The 13452-nt window shown below is 30.1% G+C and overlaps 1 protein-coding gene across 1 annotated transcript in view; it reads right to left on the reverse strand.

The window, feature by feature from the left end:
- mocos (molybdenum cofactor sulfurase) overlaps nucleotides 1-13452 on the reverse strand; it is a gene marked incomplete at both ends in the record, with an annotated part of 62386 nt that overhangs the window by 25231 nt on the left and 23703 nt on the right. The window contains 2 exons of the mRNA XM_079568405.1: nucleotides 3077-3276; nucleotides 5867-5942. Of these exons, the coding sequence (XP_079424531.1) occupies nucleotides 3077-3276; nucleotides 5867-5942 (276 nt within the window). The remainder of the gene's footprint in view (nucleotides 1-3076; nucleotides 3277-5866; nucleotides 5943-13452) is intronic.

The following is a 13452-nucleotide window of genomic DNA, read 5'->3' on the forward strand; positions in this document are numbered from 1 at the left end:
CGCATTTGGCCCCCGGGCCGCACTTTGGACACCCCTGTTCTGGGTTGATCATTTGCAGGACACTTGGCTCGGTGCACTCGAACTGTCTTTCCTATTGAGTCTGATCTTAAATCTCCATTTGTGATCAGACTGCCTGGACCTCTGGGCCCCCGTGTGCGAAGTGGACTCAGGGGGTCAGAGCGCCCTTTGCCCCGGCTGGAGGCTGGTGTTGCTCGGTCCTGTGTTCGCACCTTGACTCATCTTCTCACTTGTCAGTTGTCACCCGTGGGCGTCTTCCTTTCTGCATCATCACTATTTTCAATAAGAAATCTTCATTGGGTGAATGGAAAGACTCGGGGGTTAAAGGTTTGAGTGTGTTGGATTGCTTCACAGTATCACTCGGTCAATGTAATTAGGAGCACAGGTCAAGTTAGAAAGAAAGTAACGCAGAGAAGCAATATTTTACACTATTGTACATGTTTTCAGGGTCAGGAGAAACTGGAACAGAAGAACAATGAAGCCCCGACTCCGCCAGAACCGAACCAGGGACCAAGCGCTGAAGCAAAAAGCGACGCAACCAGGACATGTTTGTCACTTCACTGATGGCTCTGACCAGACCCAAAGTGGATTTACTCTTAGAACCATTAAAACCCCTGATGAGGCCAGAGCAGGAAGTCCATCAAAACACTGACCGGAGATGATGATGATGTCGATATTTATGTTTCTACTACTGCTAATGTTGCATGGGCGGGATCAACCTGCAGAGGGGGCGGAGCACCCCCAGAAAACACTGATATTTCTCATATAAATGCCTATATTTTACTTTGGAACGGCTGAAATAGCAGATGTCGTGCCTTTAACCTCTTAACTCCCGCCTGAACCGAGAGGATCTTTTTCCTCACGTCATCAGATTATTTTTCCATCATTTTTTTGTTGGGTATTCAACTCAGTTTTGTAACTTTTTTGACTTTTTTTGTCATTTTTTTTGTCATTTTTTGTCCTTTTTTTGTCATTTTTTGTCATTTTTTGTCATTTTTTGTCATTTTTTGTCATTTTTTGTCATTTTTTGTCATTTTTTGTCACATTTTTGTCATTTTTTGTCACATTTTTTGTCATTTTTTGTCACATTTTTGTCACATTTTTTGTCACATTTTTTGTCACATTTTTTGTCACATTTTCTGTCATTTTTTGTCATTTTTTTGTCATTTTTTGTCATTTTTTGTCATTTTTTGTCATTTTTTGTCACATTTTTGTCATTTTTTGTCATTTTTTGTCATTTTTTGTCACATTTTTGTCACATTTTTTGTCACATTTTTGTCATTTTTTGTCACATTTTTTGTCATTTTTTGTCACATTTTTGTCACATTTTTTGTCACATTTTTTGTCACATTTTTTGTCACATTTTTTGTCATTTTTTGTCATTTTTTAGTCATTTTTTGTCACATTTTTGTCACATTTTTGTCATTTTTTTTGTCATTTTTTGTCATTTTTTCGTCAATAGTTTTTTTAATATATTTTTTTCATTTTTTATCTTTTTTTTTTGTATTTTTTTCGTCATTTTTTGTCACATTTCTGTTATTTTTTGTCATTTTTTGTCATTTTTTGTCACATTTTTTGTCACATTTTTGTCATTTTTGTCATTTTTTGTCATTTTTTGTCACATTTTCTGTCATTTTCTGTCATTTTTTTGTCATTTTTTGTCAATTTTCTGTCATTTTTTGTCATTTTCTGTCATTTTTTGTCACATTTTTGTCATTTTTTGTCATTTTTTGTCATTTTTTGTCACATTTTCTGTCATTTTTTGTCATTTTTTTGTTATTTTTTGTCATTTTTTGTCACATTTTCTGTCATTTTTTGTCATTTTTTTGTCATTTTTTGTCATTTTTTGTCATTTTTTGTCACATTTTTGTCACATTTTTTGTCACATTTTTTGTCACATTTTTTCACATTTTCTGTCATTTTTTGTCATTTTTTTGTCATTTTTTGTCACATTTTCTGTCATTTTTTGTCACATTTTCTGTCATTTTTTGTCATTTTTTGTCATTTTTTTGTCATTTTTTGTCATTTTTTGTCATTTTTTGTCATTTTTTGTCACATTTTTGTCATTTTTTGTCATTTTTTGTCACATTTTCTGTCATTTTTTGTCATTTTTTGTCATTTTTTGTCATTTTTTGTCATTTTTTGTCATTTTTTGTCACATTTTTGTCATTTTTTGTCATTTTTTGTCACATTTTTGTCACATTTTTTGTCACATTTTTTGTCACATTTTTTCACATTTTCTGTCATTTTTTGTCATTTTTTTGTCATTTTTTGTCACATTTTCTGTCATTTTTTGTCACATTTTCTGTCATTTTTTGTCATTTTTTGTCATTTTTTTGTCATTTTTTGTCATTTTTTGTCATTTTTTGTCATTTTTTGTCACATTTTTGTCATTTTTTGTCATTTTTTGTCACATTTTTGTCACATTTTTTGTCACATTTTTTGTCACATTTTTTGTCACATTTTTTGTCATTTTTTGTCATTTTTTGTCATTTTTTGTCATTTTTTGTCACATTTTTGTCATTTTTTGTCACATTTTTTGTCATTTTTGTCATTTTTTGTCATTTTTTGTCATTTTTTGTCACATTTTTGTCATTTTTTTGTCACATTTTTGTCACATTTTTGTCATTTTTTTGGTCATTTTTTTGTCATTTTTTCGTCAATAGTTTTTTTTATACATTTTTTTCATTTTTTATCATTTTTTTTGGTATTTTTTTCGTCATTTTTTGTCACATTTCTGTTATTTTTTAGTAATTTTTTAATACATTTTTTGGTCATTTTTTTGTCACATTTTGTCTTTTTTTGTCATTTTTCCGACATTTTTTTGTCCATTTTTTGTGACATTTTTGCAACTTTTTCATCAATTTTTTCTCACATTTTTGTCACATTTCATCATTGTTTTGTTGCTTTTTCCCAGAAGCTTTTGGACTGGGGTAAAGCCAAACTGGAGAAGATGTGCTGGGAGTTAAGGGGTTGAAGGTGCTTCACAGCCGGTCACTAAGTCCCTGATGCCTGTGATGTTTCTCAGACTCGTGGTCAGAATAACCCTGTGACTCACACATGGCCTCACATTGTCTGGGAAAGGCCTTGTTTTCCCCCACAGGCCGCTCGCTTCCCTGCAGACGACGCTCACCTCCTCCGGGCCGCTTCCTCGCGCCTCGAGTGGAATCCGGACTGAGCCTGATCAGGCGGCTCGTCTGCCCGAGGAACCGGCAGAGCCAGGCCGCCGCGCCGTCCCCGCAGTCCAGCGTCTCCACCCTCCGAAAGGAAAACAACACCACGGATTATTTTCATACAGCGCCCCCGGGGGAAATCTGCAGCGTCTGACCCAGACACCGACACGACATGCTGCGCGTGTCGGAGCCGATTCTTATCAGACGCTGCTGCTTATCCGCCAGAAAATAACAGGAAATAACAGGAAAAACAGACGAGGGACGAGGAGGAAGGAGACGGAGCTGCAGCACATTTATACTACTGTATCTTTATACCACAAACACAGGAACATTTATACTACTGTGTCTTTATACCACAAACACAGGAACATTTATACTACTGTGTCTTTATACCACAAACACAGGAACATTTATACTACTGTGTCTTTATACCACAAACACAGGAACATTTATACTACTGTGTCTTTATACCAAACACAGGAACATTTATACTACTGTATCTTTATACCACAAACACAGGAACATTTATACTACTGTGTCTTTATACCACAAACACAGGAACATTTATACTACTGTGTCTTTATACCAAACACAGGAACATTTATACTACTGTGTCTTTATACCAAACACAGGAACATTTATACTACTGTGTCTTTATACCACAAACACAGGAACATTTATACTACTGTATCTTTATACCAAACACAGGAACATTTATACTACTGTGTCTTTATACCAGAAACACAGGAACATTTATACTACTGTGTCTTTATACCACAAACACAGGAACATTTATACTACTGTGTCTTTATACCACAAACACAGGAACATTTATACTACTGTGTCTTTATACCAAACACAGGAACATTTATACTACTGTGTCTTTATACCACAAACACAGGAACATTTATACTACTGTGTCTTTATACCACAAACACAGGAACATTTATACTACTGTGTCTTTATACCACAAACACAGGAACATTTATACTACTGTATCTTTATACCAAACACAGGAACATTTATACTACTGTATCTTTATACCAAACACAGGAACATTTATACTACTGTATCTTTATACCAAACACAGGAACATTTATACTACTGTATCTTTATACCACAAACACAGGAACATTTATACTACTGTGTCTTTATACCAAACACAGGAACATTTATACTACTGTGTCTTTATACCAAACACAGGAACATTTATACTACTGTATCTTTATACCAAACACAGGAACATTTATACTACTGTATCTTTATACCACAAACACAGGAACATTTATACTACTGTGTCTTTATACCAAACACAGGAACATTTATACTACTGTGTCTTTATACCAAACACAGGAACATTTATACTACTGTATCTTTATAAACTACTCACTGCCCTCGATGCAGCTGCTCCGTTCAAACTTAAAAAGATTAATCCTAAACTCCTCCCCCTGGAGACACGAGGAGCTAAAAAAAACTGAAGAGAAATTGCAGGACGGCCGAGAGGAGATGGAGGAAAAGGAAAATAACCATAAATTATCAAATATTCCGTGCCCAAAAGACCTGCAATACAGCAATAAGAAACGCAAGAAACAAATTCTTTTCCACAATAATCACCGATCATAAAAATAACCCAAAAGTCTTATTCTCAACGACAGAAAATGTTTTAAAGCCTAATTTAAACAAAACTCCTTTAACCCCACAGACTGTGAGGAGTTTGCAGACACTTCAGAGGAAAGAGACACTATCAGATGTAATATTTTATCTGCCCAAAGTAACACGGCTCTAAATACATCTGATGGTCTCCTTGTTCCAGAGGAAACACTGGACAGTTTTGTCCTGGTTAAAGCTGAGATGTTTGATAAAGTTTTCTCCTCAGTGAGGCCCACCACATGTCCTTTAGACCAGGCCCCAACGCCGTTTTTTAAAACATTTTATGGATCTTTTAGAGACGAGCTTCTAAACATGATGAACTGCTCTCTTCAGACGTGGGTCTTAAAGGGGCGGTGGTGAGGCCCCTGCTGAAGAAGAGCAATTTGGATTTTAATGATTTTAACAATTTTAGACCAGTATCCGAATTACCATTTTTAAGCAAAATCTTTATCCAACTTAATGATTTTATTACTGCACAAAATGTCCTTGAGAAATTCCAGTCCGGCTTTAGGGTGAACCACAGCACTGAGACCGCCCTTTTAAAGATTTTAAACAATTTTAGATTAAATGATGACTCACAGACGGTCACAGTGTTGGTTCTTCTGGATCTGAGCCTTTGATACAGTCGACCACACTATTCTTTTAACACTATTCGGCCTCTCTGGTGCTGGACACAAATGGTTTACTTCCTCCCTCACAGACAGGACGTTCATGGTGAGTGTGGATACCTGCTCCTCTAAGGTCCATAAAATCACATGTGGTGTGCCCCAGGGTTCGATTTTAGGCCCAGTACTTTTTAATCTGTATATGCTCCCTCTTGGTGACGTCTCATTCGGTATGAAAAGCGCTTAATAAATAAAGTTTGATTGAATGAGCGTTTGGGGGCGGGGTTTTGGAAAGGTAAACTCTTAATGGCCGAGGGTTTTAATAATAAACTGTCGACACTCGAGGACTTTACATGAACGGGAATTAAAAACAGAATAAAGATGGAGAGAAACCCGGGTCATGAGTGTGATGTCACTCACCTGTCGCCGCACACTTTACTCAGACAGACCTGAGGAGGAGCTTCAGGCTCCAGCGGCACCGACACGCTATCCATCCCTGAGGCACAAAGAGGAGCTTCAGCACCACATCACAGAGGTATCCGGGCAAGACTCACAGCTGGCTCACTCTCCTCTCTCACATCAGGGTCAACATTCTCTTTATCCCTCTGACCTGAGACAGAACATTATCTTTATCCCTCTGACCTGAGACAGAACATTATCTTTATCCCTCTGACCTTCTTTTTTTTCTTTCATTTTTGCCACATTTTTGTTGAATTTTTGTTGAATTTTTGTTGAATTTTTGTCACATTTTTGTTGAATTTTTGTCACATTTTTGTTGAATTTTTGTTGATTTTTTGTCACATTTTTGTTGAATTTTTGTCACATTTTTGTTAAATTTTTGTTGAATTTTTGTCACATTTTTGTTGAATTTTTGTCACATTTTTGTTAAATTTTTGTTGAATTTTTGTCACATTTTTGTTGAATTTTTGTCACATTTTTGTTAAATTTTTGTTGAATTTTTGTCACATTTTTGTTGAATTTTTGTCACATTTTTGTTGAATTTTTGTTGAATTTTTGTTGAAATTTTGTCACATTTTTGTTGAATTTTTGTTGAATTTTTGTTGAATTTTTGTTGAATTTTTGTTGAATTTTTGTTGAATTTTTGTTGAATTTTTGTCAATTTTTTGTCAAATTTTTGTTGAATTTTTGTTGAATTTTTGTTGAATTTTTGTTAAATTTTTGTTAAATTTTTGTTGAATTTTTGTTGAATTTTTGTTAAATTTTTGTTGAATTTTTGTTGAATTTTTGTTAAATTTTTGTCAATTTTTTGTCAAATTTTTGTCACATTTTTGTCAATTTTTTGTCAAATTTTTGTCAAATTTTTGTTGAATTTTTGTTGAATTTTTGTCACATTTTTGTTAAATTTTTGTTGAATTTTTGTTGAATTTTTGTTAAATTTTTGTTGAATTTTTGTTGAATTTTTGTTAAATTTTTGTTGAATTTTTGTTGAATATTTGTCACATTTTTGTTGAATTTTTGTCACATTTTTGTTGAATTTTTGTTGAATTTTTGTCACATTTTTGTCGAATTTCTGTCACATTTTTGTCACATTTTTGTCACATTTTTTTTAATTTCTCCTCTGACATGAGACAGAACATTATCTTTATCCCTCTGACCTGACACAGAACATTATCTTTATCCTCTGACCTGAGACAGAACATTATCTTTATCCCTCTGACCTGAGACAGAACATTATCTTTATCCTCTGACCTGAGACAGAACATTATCTTTATCCTCTGACCTGAGGCAGAACATTATCTTTCTCCTCTGACCTGAGACAGAACATTATCTTTCTCCCTCTGACCTGAGACAGAACATTATCTTTATCCCTCTGACCTGAGACAGAACATTATCTTTATCCTCTGACCTGAGACAGAACATTATCTTTATCCTCTGACCTGAGACAGAACATTCTCTTTATCCCACTGAACTTCTTTTTTTTCCTTTCATTTTTGCCACATTTTTGTCGATTTTTTGTTGAATTTTTGTTGAATTTTTGTTGAATTTTTGTTGAATTTTTGTTGAATTTTTGTTGAATTTTTGTCACATTTTTTGTTGAATTTTTGTTGAATTTTTGTTGAATTTTTGTTGAATTTTTGTTGAATTTTTGTCACGTTTTTGTTGAATTTTTGTTGAATTTTTGTTGAATTTTTGTTGAATTTTTGTCACATTTTTGTTGAATTTTTGTTGAATTTTTGTCACGTTTTTGTTGAATTTTTGTTGAATTTTTGTTGAATTTTTGTCACATTTTTTGTTGAATTTATGTCAATTTTTTGTCATATTTTTGTCACATTTTTGTCACATTTTTGTTGAATTTTTGTTGAATTTTTGTCACATTTTTGTTGAATTTTTGTTGGATTTTTGTTGAATTTTTGTTGAATTTTTGTCACGTTTTTGTTGAATTTTTGTTGAATTTTTGTCACATTTTTGTTGAATTTTTGTTGAATTTTTGTTGAATTTTTGTTGGATTTTTGTTGAATTTTTGTCACATTTTTGTCACATTTTTTGTTGAATTTTTGTTGAATTTTTGTTGAATTTTTGTTGAATTTTTGTTGAATTTTTGTTGAATTTTTGTCACATTTTGTCACATTTTGTTGAATTTTTGTTGAATTTTTGTTGGATTTTTGTTGAATTTTTGTTGAATTTTTGTCACATTTTTGTTGAATTTTTGTTGAATTTTTGTCACGTTTTTGTTGAATTTTTGTTGAATTTTTGTCACATTTTTGTTGAATTTTTGTTGAATTTTGTCACATTTTTGTTGAATTTTTGTTGAATTTTTGTTGAATTTTTGTTGAATTTTTGTTGAATTTTTGTCACATTTTTGTTGAATTTTTGTTGAATTTTTGTTGAATTTTTGTTGAATTTTTGTTGAATTTTTGTTGAATTTTTGTTGAATTTTTGTCACGTTTTTGTTGAATTTTTGTTGAATTTTTGTTGAATTTCTCCTCTGACCTGAGACAGAACATTATCTTTATCCCTCTGACCTTTTTTTTCTTTCATTTTTGCCACATTTTTGTTAAATTTTTGTTGAATTTTTGTTGAATTTTTGTTGAATTTTTGTTGAATTTTTGTTGGATTTTTGTTGAATTTTTGTTGAATTTTTGTCACATTTTTTGTTGAATTTTTGTTGAATTTTTGTTGAATTTTTGTTGAATTTTTGTTGAATTTTTGTTGGATTTTTGTTGGATTTTTGTTGGATTTTTGTTGGATTTTTGTCACATTTTTTGTTGAATTTTTGTTGAATTTTTGTTGAATTTTTGTTGAATTTTTGTCACGTTTTTGTTGAATTTTTGTTGGATTTTTGTCACGTTTTTGTTGAATTTTTGTTGAATTTTTGTCACATTTTTGTTGAATTTTTGTTGAATTTTTGTCACGTTTTTGTTGAATTTTTGTTGAATTTTTGTCACATTTTTGTTGAATTTTTGTTGAATTTTTGTCACATTTTTGTTGAATTTTTGTTGAATTTTTGTTGAATTTTTGTTGAATTTTTGTCACATTTTTGTTGAATTTTTGTTGAATTTTTGTTGAATTTTTGTTGAATTTTTGTCACATTTTTGTTGAATTTTTGTTGGATTTTTGTTGAATTTTTGTTGAATTTTTGTCACGTTTTTGTTGAATTTTTGTTGAATTTTTGTCACATTTTTGTTGAATTTTTGTTGAATTTTTGTTGAATTTTTGTTGGATTTTTGTTGAATTTTTGTCACATTTTTGTCACATTTTTTGTTGAATTTTTGTTGAATTTTTGTTGAATTTTTGTTGAATTTTTGTTGAATTTTTGTCACATTTTTGTCACATTTTTGTCACATTTTTGTTGAATTTTTGTTGAATTTTTGTTGGATTTTTGTTGAATTTTTGTTGAATTTTTGTCACATTTTTGTTGAATTTTTGTTGAATTTTTGTCACATTTTTGTTGAATTTTTGTTGAATTTTTGTTGAATTTTTGTTGAATTTTTGTTGAATTTTTGTCACATTTTTGTTGAATTTTTGTTGAATTTTTGTCACATTTTTTGTTGAATTTTTGTTGAATTTTTGTTGAATTTTTGTTGAATTTTTGTTGAATTTTTGTTGAATTTTTGTCACGTTTTTGTTGAATTTTTGTTGAATTTTTGTTGAATTTTTGTTGAATTTTTGTTGAATTTTTGTTGAATTTTTGTTGAATTTTTGTTGGATTTTTGTTGAATTTTTGTTGAATTTTTGTCACGTTTTTGTTGAATTTTTGTTGAATTTTTGTCACATTTTTGTTGAATTTTTGTTGAATTTTTGTCACATTTTTGTTGAATTTTTGTTGAATTTTTGTTGAATTTTTGTTGAATTTTTATTGAATTTTTGTTGAATTTTTGTTGAATTTTTGTTGAATTTTTGTCACATTTTTTGTTGAATTTATGTTGAATTTTTGTTGAATTTTTGTTGAATTTTTGTTGAATTTTTGTCACATTTTTTGTCACATTTTTTGTTGAATTTTTGTTGAATTTTTGTTGAATTTTTGTTGAATTTTTGTTGAATTTTGGTCACATTTTTGTTGAATTTTTGTTGAATTTTTGTCACGTTTTTGTTGAATTTTTGTTGAATTTTTGTCACATTTTTGTTGAATTTTTGTTGAATTTTTGTCACATTTTTGTTGAATTTTTGTTGAATTTCTGTTGAATTTTTGTTGAATTTTTGTCACATTTTTGTTGAATTTTTGTTGAATTTTTGTTGAATTTTTGTTGAATTTTTGTTGAATTTCTCCTCTGACCTGAGACAGAACATTATCTTTATCCTCTGACCTTTTTTTTCTTTCATTTTTGCCACATTTTTGTTGAATTTTTGTTGAATTTTTGTCACATTTTTGTTGAATTTTTGTCATATTTTTGTTGAATTTTTGTCACATTTTTGTTGAATTTTTGTTGAATTTTTGTTGATTTTTTGTCACATTTTTGTTGAATTTTTGTTGAATTTTTGTCACATTTTTGTTGAATTTTTGTCACATTTTTGTTGAATTTTTGTTGAATTTTTGTTGATTTTTTGTTGAATTTTTGTTGAATTTTTGTCCCATTTTTGTTGAATTTTTGTCACTTTTTTGTTGAATTTTTGTTGAATTTTTGTTGAATTTTTGTTGAATTTTTATTGAATTTTTGTTGAATTTTTGTTGAATTTTTGTTGAATTTTTGTTGAATTTTTGTCACATTTTTGTTGAATTTTTGTCACATTTTTGTTGAATTTTTGTTCCATTTTTGTTGAATTTTTGTCATATTTTTGTTGAATTTTTGTTGAATTTTTGTAGAATTTTTGTCACATTTTTGTTGAATTTTTGTTGATTTTTTGTTGAATTTTTGTTGAATTTTTGTTGAATTTTTGTCACGTTTTTGTTGAATTTTTGTTGAATTTTTGTCACATTTTTGTTGAGTTTTTGTTGATTTTTTGTTGAATTTTTGTTGAATTTTTGTTGATTTTTTGTTGAATTTTTGTTGAATTTTTGTTGAATTTTTGTCCCATTTTTGTTGAATTTTTGTCCCATTTTTGTTGAATTTTTGTCACTTTTTTGTTGAATTTTTGTTGAATTTTTGTCACGTTTTTGTTGAATTTTTGTTGAATTTTTGTCACGTTTTTGTTGAATTTTTGTTGAATTTTTGTTGAATTTTTGTTGAATTTTTGTTTAATTTTTGTCACATTTTTGTCACATTTTTGTCGAATTTCTCCTCTGACCTGAGACAGAACATTATCTTTATCCTCTGACCTGAGGCTGAGACAGAACATTATCTTTATCCTCTGACCTGAGACAGAACATTATCTTTATCCCTCTGACCTGAGACAGAACATTATCTTTATCCCTCTGACCTGAGACAGAACATTATCTTTATCCCTCTGACCTGAGACAGAACATTATCTTTATCCCTCTGACCTGAGACAGAACATTATCTTTATCCCTCTGACCTGAGACAGAACATTATCTTTATCCCTCTGACCTGAGACAGAACATTATCTTTATCCTCTGACCTGAGACAGAACATTATCTTTATCCCTCTGACCTGAGACAGAACATTATCTTTATCCTCTGACCTGAGACAGAACATTATCTTTATCCCTCTGACCTGAGACAGAACATTATCTTTATCCCTCTGACCTGAGACAGAACATTATCTTTATCCCTCTGACCTGAGACAGAACATTATCTTTATCCCTCTGACCTGAGACAGAACATTATCTTTATCCTCTGACCTGAGACAGAACATTATCTTTATCCCTCTGACCTGAGACAGAACATTATCTTTATCCTCTGACCTGAGACAGAACATTATCTTTATCCCTCTGACCTGAGACAGAACATTATCTTTATCCCTCTGACCTGAGACAGAACATTATCTTTATCCTCTGACCTTTTTTTTTTTCTTTCATTTTTGCCACATTTTTGTTGAATTTTTGTTGAATTTTTGTTGAATTTTCGTTGAATTTTTGTCACATTTTTGTCCCATTTTTGTTGAATTTTTGTCACGTTTTTGTTGAATTTTTGTTGAATTTTTGTCACATTTTTGTTGAATTTTTGTGGAATTTTTGTCAAATTTTTGTCATATTTTGTTGAATTTTTGTTGAATTTTTGTTGAATTTTTGTTGAATTTTTGTTGAATTTTTGTTGAATTTTTGTTGAATTTTTGTTGAATTTTTGTTGATTTTTTGTTGAATTTTTGTCACATTTTTGTCACATTTTTGTCACATTTTTGTCGATTTTTTGTTGAATTTTTGTCACATTTTTGTTGAATTTTTGTTGAATTTTTGTCACATTTTTGTTGAATTTTTGTTGAATTTTTGTCACATTTTTGTTGAATTTTTGTTGAATTTTTGTCACATTTTTGTTGAATTTTTGTTGAATTTTTGTCACATTTTTGTTGAATTTTTGTCAAATTTTTGTTGATTTTTTGTCAAATTTTTTTTGAATTTTTTTTGAATTTTTTTTGAATTTTTGTTGAATTTTTTTTGAATTTTTGTTGAATTTTTTTCGAATTTTTGTTGAATTTTTGTTGAATTTTTGTCCCATTTTTGTTGAATTTTTGTCCCATTTTTGTTGAATTTTTGTCCCATTTTTGTTGAATTTCTCTTCTGACCTGAGACAGAACATTATCTTTATTATCTTTATCCTCTGACCTGAGACAGAACATTATCTTTATCCTCTGACCTGAGACAGAACATTATCTTTATTATCTTTATCCTCTGACCTGAGACAGAACATTATCTTTATCCTCTGACCTGAGACAGAACATTATCTTTATCCCTCTGACCTGAGACAGAACATTATCTTTATCCCTCTGACCTTCTTTTTTTTCTTTCATTTTTGCCACATTTTTGTTGAATTTTTGTTGAATTTTTGTTGAATTTTTGTTGAATTTTTGTCCCATTTTTGTCCCATTTTTGTCCCATTTTTGTCCCATTTTTGTCCCATTTTTGTCCCATTTTTGTTGAATTTTTGTTGAATTTTTGTTGAATTTTTGTTGAATTTTTGTTGAATTTTTGTTGAATTTTTGTTGAATTTTTGTTGAATTTTTGTAGAATTTTTGTAGAATTTTTGTCACATTTTTGTCACATTTTTGTCACATTTTTGTCACATTTTTGTCACATTTTTGTCACATTTTTGTCACATTTTTGTCACATTTTTGTCACATTTTTGTCACATTTTTGTTGAATTTTTGTTGAATTTTTGTTGAATTTTTGTCACATTTTTGTCACATTTTTGTCACATTTTTGTCACATTTTTGTCACATTTTTGTCACATTTTTGTCACATTTTTGTCACATTTTTGTCACATTTTTGTCACATTTTTGTCACATTTTTGTTGAATTTTTGTCACATTTTTGTTGAATTTTTGTCACATTTTTGTCACATTTTTGTCACATTTTTGTCACATTTTTGTTGAATTTTTGTTGAATTTTTGTCACATTTTTGTCACATTTTTGTCACATTTTTGTCACATTTTTGTCGAATCTTTGTCACATTTTTGTTGACCTGAGACAGAACATTATCTTTATTCTCTTTCT

The sequence above is a fragment of the Gobius niger genome, assembly GCF_951799975.1.
Source record: "Gobius niger genome assembly, chromosome: 12".
Classification (NCBI taxonomy): Eukaryota; Metazoa; Chordata; class Actinopteri; order Gobiiformes; family Gobiidae; genus Gobius; species Gobius niger.